Source organism: Abramis brama, assembly GCF_963993115.1.
Source record: "Abramis brama genome assembly, chromosome: 13".
Taxonomy (NCBI): Eukaryota; Metazoa; Chordata; class Actinopteri; order Cypriniformes; family Leuciscidae; genus Abramis; species Abramis brama.
Window position 1 is genome coordinate 430,047 of NC_139975.1, and position 22,279 is coordinate 452,325.

General features: G+C 42.2%; 1 protein-coding gene across 2 annotated transcripts in view; it reads right to left on the reverse strand.

Annotated features, from left to right (window-relative positions):
• Positions 1-22,279, reverse strand: part of slc2a9l2 (solute carrier family 2 member 9, like 2) — a 41,646-nt gene that overhangs the window by 8,971 nt on the left and 10,396 nt on the right. For both annotated transcript variants that reach the window (XM_084133456.1, XM_084133455.1), the window contains exons 5-11: positions 12,825-12,949; positions 12,039-12,184; positions 9,043-9,175; positions 8,521-8,708; positions 6,501-6,611; positions 4,411-4,512; positions 4,240-4,315 (exon numbers count right to left, since the gene is read on the reverse strand). In XM_084133456.1, the coding sequence (XP_083989582.1) occupies positions 4,240-4,315; positions 4,411-4,512; positions 6,501-6,611; positions 8,521-8,708; positions 9,043-9,175; positions 12,039-12,184; positions 12,825-12,949 (881 nt within the window). The remainder of the gene's footprint in view (positions 1-4,239; positions 4,316-4,410; positions 4,513-6,500; positions 6,612-8,520; positions 8,709-9,042; positions 9,176-12,038; positions 12,185-12,824; positions 12,950-22,279) is intronic.

Sequence of the window (22,279 nt, forward strand, 5' to 3'; positions counted from 1 at the left end):
GACTAGTGACACTTCAGGACTGCACTGTCGTCGTGTCCAGGCGCAGGTCCTTCATCAGATCTGGATCTGGCGGACTCCAGTAAACCTCAGGATAAAGATGGAAGAATGCGGTTTTACAGATACTAGACACGTGACTTTCAAATGAAAGATTGGTATCAAAGAGCCCACACACACACACACACTCACCCAGGTTCCTAACCGACGACGAAGACTTAATAGAGCAGCCATCAAGTGTTAGACAGTATTCTAGATTATTACGTGAGGAAGTTTTTTGTCCAATAATTAGAAACTCTGTTTTTTCAGAATTTAGTAGTAGGAAATTACTAGTCATCCAGTTTTTTTTATCAGCTGTGCCTTCCGTTAGTTTTGTGAATTGGTAAGTTTCGTCTGGGCATGAAGAAATATAGAGCTGAGTATCATCAGCATAACAGTGAAAACTAATGCCATGCTTCCTAATGATATCTCCTAAGGGTAGCATGTACAGAGTGTGTGTGTGTGTGTCTGTGTGTGTGTGTGTGTGTCTGTGTGTGTGTGTGTGTGTGTGTGTGTGTCTGTGTGTGTGTGTGTGTGTGTGTGTGTGAGGGTAGCATGTACAGAGTGAACAGCAGCGGTCCTAGTACTGAGCCTTGTGGTACGCCATACTGACCTTGTGATCGATAAGACATCTCTTCATTTACTGCTACAAACTGATAACGGTCAGATAAGTATGATTTAAACCATGCTAATGCAATTCCACTAATGCCTTCATAATGTTCGAGTCTATTTAAAAGAATGTTGTGGTCGATGGTGTCAAATGCAGCACTAAGATCGAGTAACACTAATAGAGAGATACAACCACGATCGGATGATAAGAGCAGATCATGTGTGACTCTAATGAGAGCAGTCTCGGTACTATGGTACGGTCTAAATCCGGACTGAAAATCCTCAGATATCATTTCTTTCTAAACAGGAACACAGTTGTGAAGATACTGCCTTTTCTAGTATCTTTGACAGAAAAGGTAGAGTCGAGATCGGCCTGTAATTGACTAATTCTGTACGATCAAGTTATGTTTTTTAACAAGCGGTTTAATCATAGACATCTTAAAGGTTTTCGGTACGTATCCTAATGACAAATATGAATTAATGATATTAAGAAGAGGATCTATGAGCTCTGGGAGCATCTCTTTCAGTAGCTTAGTCGGTATAGTATAGAGTTTAGTAAATTCTTCCTCTCCTATAGCAATGAATGAATCAAATTCTTCCTCAGGGAGATTACAATGCACTGCCTGATGCGATACTGTAGAAGACGGTTGCATAGTTATAATTTTCTCTCTTATATTATTAATCTTGTCAATCTTATAAGTGAAGAAGTTCATAAAGTCATTACTGCTGTGTTGCTTGGAAACTTCTGGGCTTGAAGCTCTATTTTTCGTTAGTTTAGCCACTGTTTCAAATAAATACTTAGGGTTTTATTTTCTTCTAATAGGGTTGTAAAATAAGCAGATCTAGCAGCTTTTAAAGCCTCTCTGTATGTAATCGAGCTCTCTCTCCATGAAATGCGAAATACCTCTAGTTTTGTTTTCTTCCAGGTGCGCTCCATCTCTCTGGCTGCTCTCTTAAGGGCCGAGTGTGCTCGCTGTACCACGGCGTTGGACTATTTTCTTTAATCTTCTTTAAGCACAACAGAGCAACTGTGTCTAAAGTGCTGGAAAAGAGAGAGTTAAAAGTTTCTGTCGCAATATCGAGTTCTTCTAAGCTATCTGGGATGCTGAGATGATGAAACTGATCAGGAAGATTATTAATAAAGCAATCTTTAGTGGCAGAAGTGATAGTTCTAACATATTTATAACACGGAGTCGGCTTTGCAGCCTTGGCTAAATGAAGTTTACACGAGACTAGATAATGATCTGAGATGTCATCGCTCTGCTGCAGAATTTCAACGGCATCAAGTTCAGCAAATTCTGTGATAAAGTCTGTATGGTGCCCTGGTGGCCTGTATACAGTAGCCAGCTCAAATCTCAAACCTGATTTATCATTTACACTAGAAAGTGTTACATTTAGCACCGACACTTCAAAAGAAGTATATTTAAAACTAGACTTCTTAGTAATTCTGAAAATATTACTATAAATTACAGCAAGACCTCCCCTTTTGCATTTCAGACGAGGTTCATGTTTATAACAGTAATCTTGCGGGGTGGACTCATTTAAAGTAATGTAATTGTCTGGTTTTAGCCAGGTTTCTGTCAAACACAGCACATCTAGGTTATAGTCTGTAATCATATCATTAACAATAAGTGCTTTTGAAGTAAGGGATCAAATATTCCGCAACCCGAGCTTTAGCATTTGCTCATCTGTATTATAGCTGTTTTTTATTTGTTGAACATCAATTAAATTTTTAACCTTAGATGGGTTTAAACGTTTTTTGGATTTCCAAGTTCGGGGAACAGACACAGTCTCTATATGATGATATCTAGGTGAAAGAGGCTCTATGTGATGGGATTTATCTGACCTTGGTGACGCGAGGCCGCTAGCAGACGGTGGGTTTAGCCAGTCTGTCTGCTTCCTGACCTGAGCCCCAGATTGTCATGTTTGAGCTCTAAGACTATGTGCCATATTTTAACGATCTGAAACGCAAGTATCAAACGCGAAACGCAAGTAACTTTGTGGGCGGATCTCGGCAAATCTAAAATGTGTTGGTCTGAAGTCGCTTCATTACTCATAGGCGTGGTTTGGGCTTAATGTGAAATAAACCAATCAGAGCGTCATCTCACATTCCCTTTAAGAGCAGGCGCGCTTGTTCCACGGCGGATTGCTATTATAACGGCGGATTTGCCAGACGCGCGCCAGGCGCGTTCACAGCCGAGGAGACCGACGTTCTCGTCAGGGCCGTAAAAGTGACATTGGGGATGGAGAAACACACCCAGATCAGCTTCGGTTAAACAGGCGTATCATAATTTGGGTAAATGTGTAAGCTAGATTTATGCCTATTTTTCACATCTTCATGGACACAACAATGATTTCCCTCGTGTGGTAATATTTTTCCTTGTAATAATGTATGATTTGCAAAAAAGAAAACTGCTGTGTAGATGAGAGAAGCAAAGTGTGTGTGTGTTGTGCTCACGCTACATTGATTATGGCCAAGCATGCGCCCTTAAAATAGCATCTGAGTAACATGCCACTGACTTTAGACGAGGTTTCTCCTGGTCAGTGGCGGAATTGTTTTCTGAAACTGCAAAATAGCACCAGGGAACGTTTGCGCCGGAACACGCCTCCTCTTTCCCTGAACCGCCCCCGGGAGAGCAAGTTCATTCCCTAATGTACCGGCGTGCGTCTGTGGAGGGAAGAGTCCGCTGTGCGTCGGGTGCAGAATAGGAATGACACATGCGTCGCTGTACGAAGTCAATTGCGCTGGGTGCGAGATAGGGCCCCTAATGCCATATTACTAGAGAGAAGAGCAGCACCAGTGTGAGTGTGAGTGAGTGTGTGTGTGTGTGTGTGAGTGTGTGTCTGTGTGTGTGTGTGTAAGTGAGTGTGTGTCTGTGTGTGTAAGTGAGTGTGTGTCTGTGTGTGTGTGTATGAGCGAGTGAGTGTGAGTGAGTGAGTGAGTGTGTGTGAGTGTGTGTATGAGCGAGTGAGTGTGAGTGAGTGAGTGAGTGAGTGTGTGTGTGAGAGTGTGTGTGTGTATGAGCGAGTGAGTGTGAGTGAGTGAGTGAGTGAGTGTGTGTGAGTGTGTGTGTGTCTCACATGAATATTCCGTCCTGCCGTCCACTCAGGAGACAGTGATGCAAATGAGATGCAAACCATCTGCTGGAAACAGTCGCAGTCTCTCGATTTATATTCATATGACTGTTCACTTCATTTGCTACTGTATACTAAGGAGTCTATAGGAGTCAATGTGACCTTCTGAAGGTCGGCGAACGAACAACACACAACCCAGGACATCTGCTTTATATTCTCATGATGTGTCCAAAACTGCAGCGATCAGAACCGAGATGGGACTGTGAACTTTGACCTCTGACTGACCACACTATCATCACCATACTAATAAAAACACCATACTAATGAACACACACACACACACACACACACACTCACACTCACACACACTCACACACACACACACACACACTCACACTCACACACACTCACACACACACTCACAGCACACGCACACACACACACACACACACTCACAGCACATGTACACACACACACACTCTCACACACTCACACACAAACACACACACACACACACTGTACCTGGACCGGAGCAGAAAGAAGCGATCAGAAGCAGAATGGAGGTGAAGCTGAGATACGGCATCCATGAGAAACTGTCCTACACACACACACACACACACACACACACACACACACAGGCTTGAGTTCAGTATATGTGTGTTCAAGTGTGTGTTTAATGTGATTGTTATTTACCTGAAAATGCAGGAAGACCGTGAGCAGACTGAAGAAAACGGCCATCGCTGAGAAACCAAAGATTAGTAACGGCCTCCGCCCGATTTTCTCGATCACTAACCCCTGAAACACAGACAGTGGATGTTTCATCAGCAGCTGCGCTCTGGGACGTCTGCCTTTACGTGCACATGAACTTTAATGACATCCCATTCCTGATCCGTAGGGTTTAATATGGAGTTTGAGCTTCAGCTCTTCTGGGAAGGCTTTCCACAACGTTTAGGAGTGTGTTTATGGGAATTTTCTTCTAGAAGTGCATTAGTGAGGTCAGACACTGATGTTGGAGGAGAAGCTCTCAGTCTCGCTCTAGTTCATCCCAAACCTGTTCTATCGGGATGAGCTCAGGACTCTGTGCAGGAGTCCAGTTCCTCCACACCAAACTCCTCATCCGTGTGTTTATGGTCCTGCTCTGAGCACTGGAGCGCAGTCATGCTGGAACAGGAACATCCACAAACTCTTCCCACAAAGTTGGAAGCATGAAATTGTCCAAAATGAAGCATTAAGGGCCTTATTTTAACGATCTGAGCGCATGGTCTAAAGCGCAGCAAGTTCACTCAGGGCGTCCGAATCCACTTTTGCTAGTTTAACGACGGGAAAAATGGCTGGTGCTCCCGGCGCATGTCTAAAAGGGTCCCCCCTCCATCAAACCCCCCCGCACCATAATCCCCCCTCCATCAAACCCCCCCGCACCATAATCCCCCCTCCATCAAACCCCCCCGCACCATAACCCCCCCACACCATCACCCCCCCCCGCACCATAACCCCCCCACACCATCACCCCCCCTCCATCAAACCCCCCCGCACCATCAAACCCCCCCGCACCATAACCCCCCCACACCATCACCCCCCCTCCATCAAACCCCCCCGCACCATAACCCCCCCACACCATCACCCCCCCTCCATCAAACCCCCCCGCACCATCAAACCCCCCCGCACCATAATCCCCCCTCCATCAAACCCCCCCGCACCATAATCCCCCCTCCATCAAACCCCCCCGCACCATAATCCCCCCCTCCACCAAACAACCCCGCACCATCACCCCCCCCTCCATCAAACCCCCCCGCACCATAATCCCCCCTCCATCAAACCCCCCCGCACCATAATCCCCCCCTCCACCAAACAACCCCGCACCATAATCCCCCCTCCATCAAACCCCCCCGCACCATAATCCCCCCTCCATCAAACCCCCCCGCACCATAACCCCCCCTCCACCAAACAACCCCACACCATAACCCCCCCGCACCATAACCCCCCCTCCACCAAACAACCCCACACCATAACCCCCCCTCCACCAAACTTTACACTCGGCACAATGCAGTCAGACAAGTACCGTTCTCTTGGCAACCGCCAAACCCAGACTCGTCCATGGAAGTGATTGGATATCTGAATTCAATGATTTGGAGGTGTGTCCCAATACTTTTGGCAATATAGTGTATCACATCATTTAATTATTTTTCTATTTAAAAATGACATACACACACACACACACACACACGTCTGTAGGACTGAAATGCAAAAAAACAGATGTCGTGCTGAAGATGAAGACAGTCAGTATTGTGTTTATTGTTCAATTCACTAAACATCACACTGAGACCCAAACATGATGAAAGATCTCTGGTCAAGTGTTTCTGATCAGAGAGCATCATGGGACAGTGTCACTCACTATCACACATTAACAGGCTGCAGAGCACTTTCTCATCATGTCCATTGTGCTGCTGGTCTTTATGCACAATTCCCATGATGCTCTCTGATTTAGAGTCCTGTACTAACAGGGAAGATGAGCCTTAGATTTCCTGAGACACTCCCCTTCTCCCTAAACTCATTACAAACCTCTAAAACACACACACACACACACACACACACACACACACACACACACACACACACACACACACACACACACACAAGTGCTTCTAAGCAGCTTCACAGGGATGAACAGGAAAATAACAGAATCAATGATGTAAACTTCATCAAATATGAGACTAACTGGATCTCAGCTGTAAAACTCAGAAGCGCATCTGTCCTCTTCAGTGTCAGTGCTTTCTCTCACTCACAGATATGATGGCGGCCAGTGTCTCGATGCCACCGGTGCTGAGCGTGATGTAGGGAATCAAAGCCTTCTCGAACCCGGCCTCCTCGAAGATCCCGTTAGTGTAATACCAGATCTACAGAGGAAGAGGATCATCAGCCTCAAACACACGCATCATCTTCATAACAACTGATATAACATCATCACTATCGTACTGCGTCACTCTTTCTCCTGTCTGTGTGTGCTCTTTAACCAGGGTTCGTACAGATGCTGTAAAATGAAACTTTTCAAGCACTACTTTTTTGGTTTCCAAGTGTTAATGTGTTTGCAGTGTTTGCAGTGATTGCAGTGATGTTCATGTGTTTGCAGTGTTTGCAGTGATGTTCATGTGTTTGCAGTGATGTTCATGTGTTTGCAGTGTTTGCAGTGATGTTCATGTGTTTGCAGTGTTTGCAGTGATTGCAGTGATGTTCATGTGTTTGCAGTGTTTGCAGTGATGTTCATGTGTTTGCAGTGATGTTCATGTGTTTGCAGTGATGTTCATGTGTTTGCAGTGTTTGCAGTGATTGCAGTGATGTTCATGTGTTTGCAGTGTTTGCAGTGATTGCAGTGATGTTCATGTGTTTGCAGTGTTTGCAGTGTTTGCAGTGATGTTCATGTGTTTGCAGTGTTTGCAGTGATGTTCATGTGTTTGCAGTGATTGCAGTGATGTTCATGTGTTTGCAGTGTTTGCAGTGTTTGCAGTGTTTGCAGTGATGTTCATGTGTTTGCAGTGTTTGCAGTGATGTTCATGTGTTTGCAGTGTTTGCAGTGATGTTCATGTGTTTGCAGTGTTTGCAGTGATTGCAGTGATGTTCATGTGTTTGCAGTGTTTGCAGTGTTTGCAGTGATGTTCATGTGTTTGCAGTGTTTGCAGTGTTTGCAGTGATGTTCATGTGTTTGCAGTGATTGCAGTGATGTTCATGTGTTTGCAGTGTTTGCAGTGATGTTCATGTGTTTGCAGTGATTGCAGTGTTTGCAGTGATGTTCATGTGTTTGCAGTGATCTTCATGTGTTTGCAGTGTTTGCTGTGATTGCAGTGATGTTCATGTGTTTGCAGTGATGTTCATGTGTTTGCAGTGTTTGCTGTGTTTGCAGTGATGTTCATGTGTTTGCAGTGATGTTCATGTGTTTGCAGTGTTTGCTGTGATTGCAGTGATGTTCATGTGTTTGCAGTGATGTTCATGTGTTTGCAGTGATTGCAGTGTTTGCAGTGATGTTCATGTGTTTGCAGTGATGTTCATGTGTTTGCAGTGTTTGCTGTGATTGCAGTGATGTTCATGTGTTTGCAGTGATGTTCATGTGTTTGCAGTGATTGCAGTGATTGCAGTGATTGCAGTGTTTGCAGTGATGTTCATGTGTTTGCAGTGTTTGCTGTGATTGCAGTGTTTGCAGTGATGTTCATGTGTTTGCAGTGTTTGCAGTGATGTTCATGTGTTTGCAGTGTTTGCTGTGATTGCAGTGTTTGCAGTGATGTTCATGTGTTTGCAGTGATGTTCATGTGTTTGCAGTGTTTGCTGTGATTGCAGTGATGTTCATGTGTTTGCAGTGATGTTCATGTGTTTGCAGTGATTGCAGTGATGTTCATGTGTTTGCAGTGTTTGCTGTGATTGCAGTGATTGCAGTGATGTTCATGTGTTTGCAGTGATTGCAGTGATGTTCATGTGTTTGCAGTGATTGCAGTGATTGCAGTGTTTGCAGTGATGTTCATGTGTTTGCAGTGTTTGCTGTGATTGCAGTGATTGCAGTGATGTTCATGTGTTTGCTGTGATTGCAGTGATGTTCATGTGTTTGCAGTGTTTGCAGTGATGTTCATGTGATTGCAGTGATTTGCAGTGATGTTCATGTGTTTGCAGTGATGTTCATGTGTTTGCAGTGATGTTCATGTGTTTGCAGTGATGGCAGTGTTTGCAGTGATGTTCACTTGTTGAACCGTGCAGTGATGACAGTGATTAGTGATTGCAGTGTTCGCAGTGTTTGCAGTGATGTTGACGTGTTGAACTGACGGCGTTGAGTCCGCAGAGCTGATAGCAACTCATGACCACGATCACAGTGATCAGCTGCCAGCGGAGCGAACGCTTCCGGAACAACTCCAGCACAGACGCCGTCCGCTGTGTGTTCTGAGCGCGACTCTCAGCGTGAACCTCGCCCAGCTCGCGACTCACATCTGTGCGGCCCAGGAACGCCTGGAATGCTGCCACACACACACACACACACACACACACACACACACAGACAGAGGGATTCATGAGGGAAAACTGAACTGAAGGTTTTAAAACAAAGACAGATTACTAGATTTAAAGAAGCAATCGTTCATATTACGGTCACTGACACACGATCACTAATACACTGCAATGACATCAACTGATCTGTTACACAAACATCCTCAGAGGAGTGGAGCTTTTGATTTGTGTTGTGATGTGGTAATCATGTGATAATGTTATGATGATGTGATGTCATGATGACACGATGTGATGATGATGATGGTGTGAACTCTCTAAATGAGAGTTTAATGAGCTGATTTTCACCTTTCTCCGCTGCCACCTCATCCCGGCGCTCCATCAGGAGGAATCTGGGGCTCTCGGGCAGAAACGGAAGAACACACAGCTGAAGCAGGGCAGGAAATGCCAAGAAAGCAAACAGGAAGTTCCACCTGTCTTCCTGCAAACACACAGCAGAGCGAGGAGACGTCAGAGAGATATACCTGAGGTTCAGTCACACACAGGTGATATGACCCGAGGGTGAAGGTCGAGCGATCGGACCAATAACTACAGAAGAGCGGGAAGTTCTTAAAAAGAAAGAAAGATTACACTAATGCATCTGAGGTTTACATTTGAGAATTTTTTAACTCTCATTTTATATATATATATATATACCACTGACCGGCCAATTTATTAGGAACACATTGCTAGTAGCGGGTCAGACCCTCTTTTGCCTTCAGAAATGCTTTAATTCTTCATGGCAGAGATTCAACAAGCTCCTGGAAACATTCCTCAGAGATTCTGGTCCGTATTGTCATGATCGCATCACAGTTGCTGCAGATTTATCAGCTGCACATCCATGGACTGAGATCTGGTGCCTGTGGAGGCGTGTGGGTTTAGTGAACTCCTCATGATCTGGAAACCAGTCTGAGATGATTTCAGCTTCGTGACGAGCGTTCTCTTGCCATCAGAAGATGGTCATAAAGGGCAGGATCAGCATCAATACTCAGGTCGGCTGTGGCGTGTAAACGATGACCTATTGGCACTAAGAGCCCAAAGTGTGTCAAGAAAACACGATGATATCACTCCCAGCAGAACACACACGGCAGGACGATCCACGCTTTCATGTTGTTCACGTCAGATTCTGGCCCTTCATCTGAAAGCATCCAGACTCATCAGATCAGGAGACGTTCCTCCAGTCTTCTGTTGTCCAGTAAACACTAGAGATGGCTGTGTGTGAAAATCCCAGTCGATCAGCAGTTTCTGAAACGCACTGCCATGTTCAGAGTCACTCACATCAGCTTTCTTTCTCGTTCTGATGCTCGGTTTGAACTTCAGCGGATCGTCTCGATCATGTCTACTTGCCTGAGTTGCTGCCCTATGATTGGCTGATCTGATATTAGTGTTAACGAGCAGATGAACATGTGTAGCTAATAAAGTGGCTGATGATAATGTTTTGTTTTAATTTATAATATCACAAATACCTTAATGGAAAAATTTGACCTGCAATCCACCAAATGAAAAGAGAAATACATGATAAATGTATTCATTATAAATAATGTACATGATGGCGTTATAAGATTTGATTAATTTCCATGACTTTTCCGGGTCAAGATATCACACTTTTTAAACCTCATTTATCCAGGTTTTCCAACGTGTGAATCCTGGTTCTTCAAAGACAAAACAGTTGAGGGTGTTAATTAAATATCTTGATTTGTGGTAGTTTTATCTTACACTGCAAAAAATGCTTTTCTTACTCAGTATTTTTGTCTTGTTTCCAGTCCAAATATCTAAAAATTCTTAAATCAAGATGGATTTACTGAAGTCGTAAAATGCCATAAGATATTATGTCTTGTCTTCTGGGGGGAAAAATCAAAATGAAGTGAGTTTTTGCTTAAAACAAGCAAAATTATCCACCAATGGGGTAAGAGAAATAATTTTGTTTCCGTTTAAATTAAGATTATTTTTCTTACTCCATTGGCATTTAGATTTTTCCCCCCAGAAAACAAGACATAATATCTTATGGCATTTTAAATAATAAAAATACTAAGTAAGAAAATCATTTTTTGCAGTGTATTCTGACGCTTGTGTAAGAGAACTAACCCTTCATACAGACAGAACACACTAGTCATCATCTGATGATCCTTCACAGCGCCGGCGGACTCAGACGTCTCCGGGTCAGACGGTCACAGGGACACCGTACATCACGACACGCTGGATGATCATGTGGACGGACAAGAGCCGGATCCAGACCACGACCCCAACACAACAGCTGACCGATCACACACGGGAAACATGAATGACACAGAGCTCCAGATTCCCTCTAAAACAGCCAGAGAACGCCTTAAAGGTGACATATTATCCCCCTTTCACAAGATGTAATATAAATCTCTGGTGTCTCCAGAATGTGTCTGTGAAATTTCAGCTCAAATACCAGATCATTTATTACAGCTTGTCAAATTTGCCCCTCTTTGGGTGTGAGCAAAAACGTGCTGTTTTTGTGTGTGAGCTGTTGAGATGAGCTTTAGCTCCGCCTCCGTCCAGAAGAGGGCGGAGTCTTTACACGAGCTTCAGAAACTCCGGCAATAACAGAACAGGCCAATCTCCCTCATCCAGAATCCCAGAATCACCAGTAGCGAGAGCAGCCTTACGGAGAGACTCAGGAAGAGTTTCTGGATGTTAGTGGAGACATTTCTGTAGTTGTTGTGGAGTTACACTGATCATCTCATCATCATGTTTAACTTCTCCACAAGTGTCCACAGTTCCTGAGGTCTTTATTAGACAGCGGTGACATGTTCTGGTCAATAGTGTTCAGTGCTCGTCTGTGCTCAACCACAGAACAGCTTCAGGCTTTGCTGGATCTTCATCATTGCGTTAGAACTGGTCTCTTTTGTCGCTTGTGAAACCAAATGTCGGCTGGTGTGTGTAAACGTGCAGATTAAGGGCCGGTAATATTATAATAAGATCCTCTTCATACGTCAGAAGGAGAGAGAAATCTGATCGGCTTATTTTTTGACATGCTTGCAGAGAAAGACTCACCAGAACAAAGTTACTGGGTTTCACTTTTCACGTGTTCTGTGTTGGTAGAAGCACCGATTACAGCACTGACACACGGCAGAAGATTTTCATGATACGTCCCCTTTAAATCTGACAGAACAAGCTTTAAAATCAGCTAAAACTACTACAAATCACGATCTTATGAGGATGTATATGTGTTAAAAGTGTGATTTCTAGACCCGGAAAAGTCATGGAAAGCCTGGATTATTCCAAGCTTTTAACCGCTGGTGTATCACACACACACACACACGCTTCTGTAGACCCACCTGTCCAAATATCTCGGGCAGTCCGAGCACCTGCCCGATGAAGACTCCCAGACAGATGAAGATGGCGTGAAACTGGCCGATGGAGCCCCGGACCTGCCGAGGGGAGATCTCACCCAGATACATGGGCAACACACTGAGAGCCACGCCTGACACACACACACACACACACACACACACACACACACACACACACACACACAATTAACATAAGCAAACAAACAAAAGTAAAAAACATTAATATATTTATTCATTTAATTTTGTTTTATTTATTTATTGTGTACGTATATATATATATCTAAAAAAAATGTATTACTATCATAATCTTTAATATTTTTATTATTATTATGGTAATACTTTACTAACAATGGAAAATATTTCTAATGCATTTATTAATCTCAATTAATGTTAATCTCAACATTTAACAAAATGAAAACATTAAGATCTGTTAACCAACTAGCATGAACATGTTTATTAACTAACAATAATTGACAGTATGTTTGTAATTTTTGGTTATTCGTTCTTTAATAAATAAAAATGATTTCTGAGCATTAAACTCTACCATGATGCTCTATTCCACATGTAGAAGAATATTTAGTATTTTTGGGAACGCAGAATACATAAGCAGAAATGTATTGCTCTGATTGAGAAACGACTGAAATATTATTATTTTTATTATTCATGTATTTATATGAAAGAAATCACGTTTGGTACGGTGAGCTCATGAGCTGTTTCACTGTGATTGGCTGAGTATTTGACACTTTCTTTTAAGAGCCAATCAGGACTGACCTGAATCCATGCCGATGATAAACCGACCAATGATGAGCATCTCGAAGGATCTGGCCGTCTCTCCCAGAGCCAATAGTAGCGCACCGATCAGAGCCAGAGCATTATTGGCCAGAAGAGTTCCTTTCCTACACACACACACACACACACACACACACACACACACACACACACACACACACACACACACACACACACACACACACACACACACACACACACACAGATACTGCTACTGTATCAAAAATAATCATGTTTCCTCAAAAATAACATCGTCAGTAAAGACAGATTAAACACATAGCAACGCCCTAGCAAACACACACACTCACACTCACACTCACACACACACACACACACACACACACTGATCTCGGCTTCAGCTGTTAAACTCTGGATTCTAGAAGATCCGGAATTTCCGGCAGCTTTGGATTTAAACACGGACTAAACATTCCTCAGGGATCGAGGCCCTGCTGAGTAACATCACACATCAGCTGCTGTTTCAGACACACACTGTTCCTCTTCAGCCCAAAGCTGCTGTCATGCGTGTGTGTGTGTGAGTGTGTGTGTGTGAGTATGAGTGTGTGTATGTGTGTATGTGTGTGTGTATGTGTATAACATCCTGCGGTTTCAGCTTCAGACAAACACTTTATACTGTGTGTGTGTGTGTGTGTGTGATGTTAAGATGTGTGTCACACACACACACAGTATAAAGTGCTTGTCTGAAGCTGAAACCGCAGGATGTTCTCAGATGAGACGCAGGTCTGACGATGTTTATCTATATTCACATTATAACACTCAGTGCTAGAGGTTTGATCACATCACCACCGGTAATACGACTGAGTTTATCAACACTTGCCTCGTTCAAAAGGAAAGCAAACATGGACGTTTGTCTATAAATGAAATGCGACTCGTCTCTCTGACGGGTTCGGGTCGAGACTGACGGATCAAAACACTAAAATCATCGGCTGGATCCTCTGGGGACAAACAGACTCTCGCTCACACACATCTAACACACATCTCACACACATCTCACACACATCTAACACACATCTAACACACATCTAACACACATCTAACACACATCTCACACACATCTCACACACATCTAACACACATCTCACACACATCTCACACACATCTCACACACATCTAACACACATCTCACACACATCTCACACACATCTAACACACATCTCACACACATCTAACACACATCTCACACACATCTCACACACATCTCACACACATCTCACACACATCTAACACACATCTCACACACATCTCACACACATCTCACACACATCTCACACACATCTAACACACATCTCACACACATCTAACACACATCTCACACACATCTCACACACATCTCACACACATCTCACACACATCTCACACACATCTCACACACATCTCACACACATCTAACACACATCTCACACACATCTCACACACATCTAACACACATCTAACACACATCTAACACACATCTAACACACATCTCACACACATCTCACACACATCTAACACACATCTCACACACATCTCACACACATCTCACACACATCTAACACACATCTCACACACATCTCACACACATCTCACACACATCTAACACACATCTCACACACATCTCACACACATCTAACACACATCTCACACACATCTAACACACATCTAACACACATCTCACACACATCTCACACACATCTAACACACATCTCACACACATCTCACACACATCTCACACACATCTAACACACATCTCACACACATCTCACACACATCTCACACACATCTAACACACATCTCACACACATCTCACACACATCTCACACACATCTAACACACATCTCACACACATCTAACACACATCTCACACACATCTCACACATGTGGAGACTGAGGGTTTAAAGGAGCATTTCCTCCTCCAGCTCTCAGACGAGACACACAGAGTTACTTCATCTGACTAATGAGACAGACAGACAGACAGACAGATAGATAGATAGACAGACAGATAGACAGATTGATAGATAGACAGACAGATAGATAGACAGATAGACAGATTGATAGATAGACAGACAGATAGATGATAGACAGACAGATAGACAGACAGATAGACAGATTGATAGATAGACAGACAGATAGATGATAGACAGACAGATAGACAGACAGATAGATAGATAGACAGATAGACAGATAGACAGATTGATAGATAGACAGACAGATTGATAGATAGACAGACAGATAGATGATAGACAGACAGATAGACAGACAGATAGACAGACAGATAGATGATAGACAGACAGATAGACAGACAGATAGATAATAGACAGACAGATAGACAGACAGACAGATAGATGATAGACAGACAGATAGACAGACAGATAGACAGACAGATAGACAGACAGATAGATGATAGACAGACAAATTGATAGATAGACAGACAGATAGACAGATAGATAGACAGATTGATTGATAGACAGACAGATAGATGATAGACAGACAGATAGACAGACAGATAGACAGACAGATAGATAGATAGACAGATAGACAGATAGACAGATTGATAGATAGACAGACAGATTGATAGATAGACAGACAGATAGATGATAGACAGACAGATAGACAGACAGATAGACAGACAGATAGATGATAGACAGACAGATAGACAGACAGATAGATAATAGACAGACAGATAGACAGACAGACAGATAGATGATAGACAGACAGATAGACAGACAGATAGACAGACAGATAGACAGACAGATAGATGATAGACAGACAAATTGATAGATAGACAGACAGATAGACAGATAGATAGACAGATTGATTGATAGACAGACAGATAGATGATAGACAGACAGATAGACAGACAGATAGACAGACAGATAGATGATAGACAGACAAATTGATAGATAGACAGACAGATAGACAGATAGATAGACAGATAGACAGATAGACAGACAGATAGACAGATTGATAGATAGACAGACAGATAGACAGATAGACAGACAGATAGACAGATAGATAGACAGATAGACAGATAGACAGACAGATAGATAGATAGATAGATAGATAGATAGATAGACAGACAGACAGACAGATTGATAGATAAATCAAATCAAATCAAATCAAGTATATTTGTATAGCGCTTTTCACAATACAGATTGTATCAAAGCAGCTTCACAGTATTAAATTAAAATAAAATAATACAACAAGGTTTGTTTCTAGTGGAATTTATTGATTGATAAAATAAAATTAAATATCCCCAAAATATCCCCAACTGAGCAAGCCAAAGGCAACAGTGGCAAGGAACCGAAAAAACTCCATCAGGTGACCTAATGGAGAAAAAAAAAACCTTGGGAGAACCCAGGCTCAGTCGGGGCCAGTTCTCCTCTGGCATTTATGAACTAGAGGCCGGATTGTAGTTTGAACTGTAAGATTAACAATATTATATGAATGCCTGGCTGAAGAGATGCGTCTTTAATCTAGTTTTAAACTGGGAGAGCGAGTCCGAGCAACGAACAGTATCAGGAAGACTATTCCAGAGTTTTGGAGCCAAATGTGAAAATGCTCTCCCTCCTTTGGTGGATCTGGATATCCTAGGTATGACCAAAAGCCTCGAATTTATTGATCTTAAAGAGCGCGATGGATTATAGGGCGATAGAAGATCCGTTAAATAGACTGGAGCTAAGCCGTTTAGGGCTTTATAAGTCAGTAGCAATACCTTGTAATTAATACGGAACTTTATAGGTAGCCAATGTAGTGATGATAAAATCGGTGTTATATGATCATATTTTCTTGATCTAGTAAGAACTCTAGCGGCTGCATTTTGGACTAACTGTAGCTTGTTTATTGAGGATGCAGGACAACCAGCTAATAAAGCATTACAGTAATCTAGTCTCGAGGTCATGAATGCATGAACTAACTTTTCTGCATCAGAAACTGATAGCATATTACGTAGCTTAGCAATGTTTCTAAGGTGGAAAAAGGCTGTTCTTGTAACATATGAAATATGATTTTCAAAAGACAGGTTGCAGTCTAGTATAACACCCAGGTCTTTTACTGTAGAGGATAAAGTAACAGGACATCCTACGATGTCAAAGTTGTATTGTGAGAGGTTCTGTGGGCGGTTTTTTGAACCGATAAGTATTACCTCTGTCTTGTCTGGATTTAATAAAAGAAAATTACGCGTCATCCAATCTTTTATATCTTTAACACACTCCACACTCCACACATCCGGCCGTGATGAAATATATATTTGAGTGTCATCAGCATAACAATGGAAACTAATTCCATGTTTCCTTATAATATTTCCAAGTGGCAGCATATATATTGAGAATAACAGAGGGCCCAACACAGATCCCTGCGGCACTCCATAGTTTACTGGAGTTATGATCGATTTTTCTCCATTCAAATAGACAAAATGGTAGCGGTCAGATAAGTATGATCTAAACCAGCTTAATGCTTGTCCTTGAACACCAGTATAATTTTGTAGTCGATCTAAGAGTATTGTGTGATCTATAGTATCGAACGCAGCACTAAGATCAAGTAAAACTAGTATTGAGATACAGCCTTGGTCAGAAGCTAAGAGTAAATCATTTGTGATTTTAACGAGCGCAGTTTCAGTGCTATGATGCGGCCTGAATCCAGACTGAAACTTTTCATAGATATCATTTTCTTGCAAGAAAGAGCCCAGTTGAGCGGACACAACTTTTTCTAGTATTTTAGACATAAAAGGAAGATTTGAAATGGGTCTATAATTTGCTAGATTATTATGATCTAATTGTGGTTTCTTAATGAGAGGTTTTATAACTGCCAGTTTAAATGTTCTTGGAACATGACCTAAAGATAAAGACGAGTTAATAATATTGAGGAGAGGCTCTTCCACTACAGGTAACACTTCCTTCAGTAGTTTAGTTGGTATAGGATCTAATAAACATGTTGTTGTTTTAGATGAAGTGATAAGTTTATTTAACTCTTTTTGTTCTATAGTTGTAAAGCACTGTAATTGTTCTTGAAGGGTGATAATTGAGGCTGAATTATAAGGTGCGATTGAGGATTGAACGTTTACAATTGTGGTTCTGATGTTTTATATTTTCTCAGTGAAGAAGTTAATGAAATCATTACTACTAAACTGTAACGGGATATTTTGTTCGGGTGACGTCTGTTTATTTGTTAGTCTAGCCACGGTGTTAAATAAAAACCTAGGATTGTTTTGGTTATTTTCTATTAGTTTGCGGAGGTGCTCAGCCCTGGCCGCTTTTAGGGCCTTTTTATAACGTGACATACTGTCTTTCCACGCGATTCTAAAGACCTCTAAATTAGTTTGTTTCCATTTACGCTCTAAATTACGGGTTTCTCTCTCTGTTCAATGTTCAATGTTCAATTTATTTATAAAGCACACAATAATACAACAGAAGTTGACCACAGTGCTGTACAAAGAGTAAGATAACAATCATAAAAACACATTTAAATTCTAAATATTGCCATAGACAACCTCATAATCAAATCAAATCAAGTATATTTGTATAGCGCTTTTCACAATACAGATTGTATCAAAGCAGCTTCACAGTATTAAAATAAAATAATACAACAAAGTTTGTTTCTAGTGGAATTTATTGATTGATAGAATAAAATTAAATATCCCCAAAATATCCCCAACTGAGCAAGCCAAAGGCAACAGTGGCAAGGAACCGAAAAAACTCCATCAAGCGGCCTAATGGTGTCCTAAAACTCCATCAGGTGACCTAATGGAGAAAAAAAAAACCTTGGGAGAACCCAGGCTCAGTCGGGGGCCAGTTCTCCTCTGGCATTAATAATCTAAGCGGCATTGATATAATTACCTATTACACCACTAGCACAGCACTCATGAATGATCAAATGCCAAAGTGAAAAAGTAAGCTTTCAGATGTCGTTTGAACTCTGTAAGAGAGGAACATTCTCTGATATAAGGAGGTAAACTATTCCACAGCTTGGGAGCAGCGGCTGCAAAAGAGCGATCTCCTCTCATTTTCCTATACGTCCGCGGGACTACCAAGAGGTTTAATGACTCGGAGCGCAGTGCTCTCTTTGGTTTATTCACCTGGATTAAATCAGCTATATATGTCGGAGCACTACCATGTAGGGCCTTAAAAACAAATAAAAGTATCTTAAAATTAATCCTATAGAAAACCGGCAACCAATGTAGTTCTCTTAATACAGGGGTAATATGCTCATTTTTCCGAGTGCCTGTTAGTAACCTTGCGGCCGCATTTTGGACTAGTTGCAGTCTGTTTAAACTTTTGTGTTGAATACCATAATACAATGCATTACCATAGTCCAATCTTGAGAAAATAAATGCATGAACTATCTTTTCCAGGTCCTTCCGTGTTACAAAGGACTTAATTTTAGTGATTAATCTTAACTGGAAAAAACTCATTTTGACTACTTGATTTATGTGTTTATCAAATTTCAGTGCACTATCGCAGATTATACCCAAGTTTTTTACTTGATGCCTCAGATAAGGGGATAGTGTGCCTAATTTAATATTAGATGTGTCAGTGGACTCTGAGGGACCAAATAAAATCATTTCAGTTTTTGATTCATTTAGACACAAAAAATGTGCAGACATCCACCTTTTTATCTCCCCAAGACACTCTGCCAGCCTTGAGAACATGCGTAGTATTATTGTACCATGGTGCTTTAATTTTCTCTCTGACCTTTTTTAATTTAATGGGTGCAACAACATCCAATGTTCTAGAGAGAATGGTGCTCATAGTGCTAGTTAGTTCTTCTAGTTCATCTGTTTGTTTGGGTTCAGGCAGCAGCTGAGACAGATTAGATAAGCAATTTGAGAAATTATCTATGGTGGATGGAAGGATTGTTCTGCCTGGTCGATAACGCGGCGCCGCATGACATATTACAGCAGTACGTAATATGCAAGTTACCAAGTAATGGTCAGTGACATCATCACTTTGTGGAATGATATCTATATCGGTTGGATCGGTTCCATATGATATAATTAAATCGAGTGTGTGATTAAGACGATGAGTTGGTCCGGTGACGTTTTGCTTGACCCCAAAGGAATTTAATAAATCTATAAACGCAGCCCCTAACGCATCATTTGAATTATCTACGTGTATGTTAAAATCTCCAACAATTAATGCTTTATCGACATTGACTAATAGATCTGAGAGAAAATCTGCAAACTCTTTTAGGAAATCAGCGTAAGGCCCAGGCGGTCTATATACGGTAGCCAAAGCTAGAGATAATAGGGATGTTTTTCTAACATCTAAGGCCCCGTTTACACGTACATGGTTATTTTGAAAAACGGAGACATTTCCCTTCGTTTGCACCCTTCGTTTACACGCAAACGGAGGATTCGCCAATGAAACCGATTCTTTCTAAAAACTCCGGCCAAAGTGGAGATTTTGAAAATCTTCGTTTGCACGTTTGCATGTAAACAGAGAAAAACGGAGTTTTAGGCAGCGACGTCACGGAATGTGACCATTTTCGGGATTCTGATTGGCTAAGGTGGGCTTGAGCTTCTCGTTACACTGCCACCTACAGGTTTGGCATGCTCTTGACAGCATATACACAGGTTCGTGTGCACGATGTTATTTTTGAAAACGAAGAGGGGAGAAATGTCCGTTTATGAAAATAGCCATCCACGTGTAAACATAGCCTAAGAGCGTAACATTTAGTACAAGTACTTCAAACGAAATAAACTTATAACCCGTTTTCTGACTAACATTGAGAATATCTCTATAGATTGTTGCAACACCGCCACCACGACCAATCAGACGGGGTTCGTGCTTATAGGAGTATCCTGATGGAGTAGACTCATTTAGACTGAAATAATCATTTGGTTTAAGCCAGGTTTCAGTAAGGCAAAGCACATCGAAGCTATTATCTGTGACTATTTCATTTACAATAACTGCCTTAGGTGTGAGTGATCTAATGTTTAGAAGACCTAGCTTTAGAAATTGTTTTTGTTTACTAATAGCAACATTTTCTGTTTTAATAACAATTAGATTTTTCCTAGATCCTGCAGTAGAATTATTATTTGATCTCACTAAACGAGGAATAGACACAGTTTCTATGCAATGTTCTACACTAGTATTTATATCATTTAAATTGGTGCAGGAGAGACTATGATTTGGACTTTTGGTTACTAGTCATCTAATGGTATTTAACATTTTGGAGATGTTATCCGACAGAAGATCCACTCCGAATCTGCTTGGGTGTAAGCCATCAGCACGGAAAAGCCTAGGACGCTCCCAAAACAGATTCCAATTATTTACAAAGAGCAGTTTCTGCTCATTGCACCATGACATTAACCATTCATTTAGCGCGAATAGTCTACTAAACTTTTCATGTCCTAGTCGGTACGTGGGAAGCGGTCCTGACACTATGATCGTTGTTTCGGGCGATGTGCTGCGTACCGTATCGATCAGATTCCTGAAGTCTTTCTTCAGAACCTCCGTCTGGCGCAGCCTGATGTCGTTCACTCCCGCGTGCAGGACCACAGTTCCGACGCGCTCGTCATCGTTCAGAATCTCGGGAACGCGAGCAGCGATTTCAGAAACACGAGCACCAGGAAAGCAGTGACTGTGCACCTTACTTTTACCTAATGTAGCGTGTATGTGCCGAACGATGGAATCACCGATGATCACAGCATCGCGTTCGGTTTCGCGAAGAGGGGAGAAGCGGTTTTGTGTGGATAACTCGAAAACCGGGAGGGTCGGAGAGAGTCTTCTTGGTCTAGACCTGACTCGCGTCTTCCGCTGCGGAACCATCCAGGCTTCGTGGTGGCGTGTTGGAGCCGGAGTGAACGAGACCATGGCTGATCGCGACCTCGGCGCTCGGGACCGATGCTGAGTAACGCACGGAGTAGACGAGGTCGGAGTCAGCGGGTTAGTAACGTTAATCACTGATTTATGTGCATCGGCGCGTGATGTTTCAAGAGCTATCAGCTCGGCCTGTCTCACTAAAAGGTCGTGGATCTGTTTCTCAACAGCTTCCAGCTCAGACTGCAACGCGTGCAGCTCAAATGTGTCCTCACCTGCACCAAGAGGTAGACTACTTACATCTGATATATTCGCCATGTTTGTTTGTAAGTGAGTGTGGAGAAGACGCGTTCAGCCGTGATCCACGGACGTAACCTATAAGAGTATCCGGCGTTGGATCACTAATAGGCTTGAGACGCGTCTGCTCAACAGTCCGCGTTGTAACTATGAGGTTTGAGCAGTAGTGCTTCTCAGTGAGGAAAAGTAGAAAATGTTCGTTGTAAGTGAGTTTAAAGGGAAAATTCAAAAATTATAAATCAAATCGATAGAGCTCCAAAGACAACAACGCGTTCAGACGCGACGCATGCGCATTCGAGATAGATAGATAGACAGACAGACAGACAGATGATAGACAGACAGACAGACAGACAGATAGATGATAGATAGACAGACAGACAGACAGAC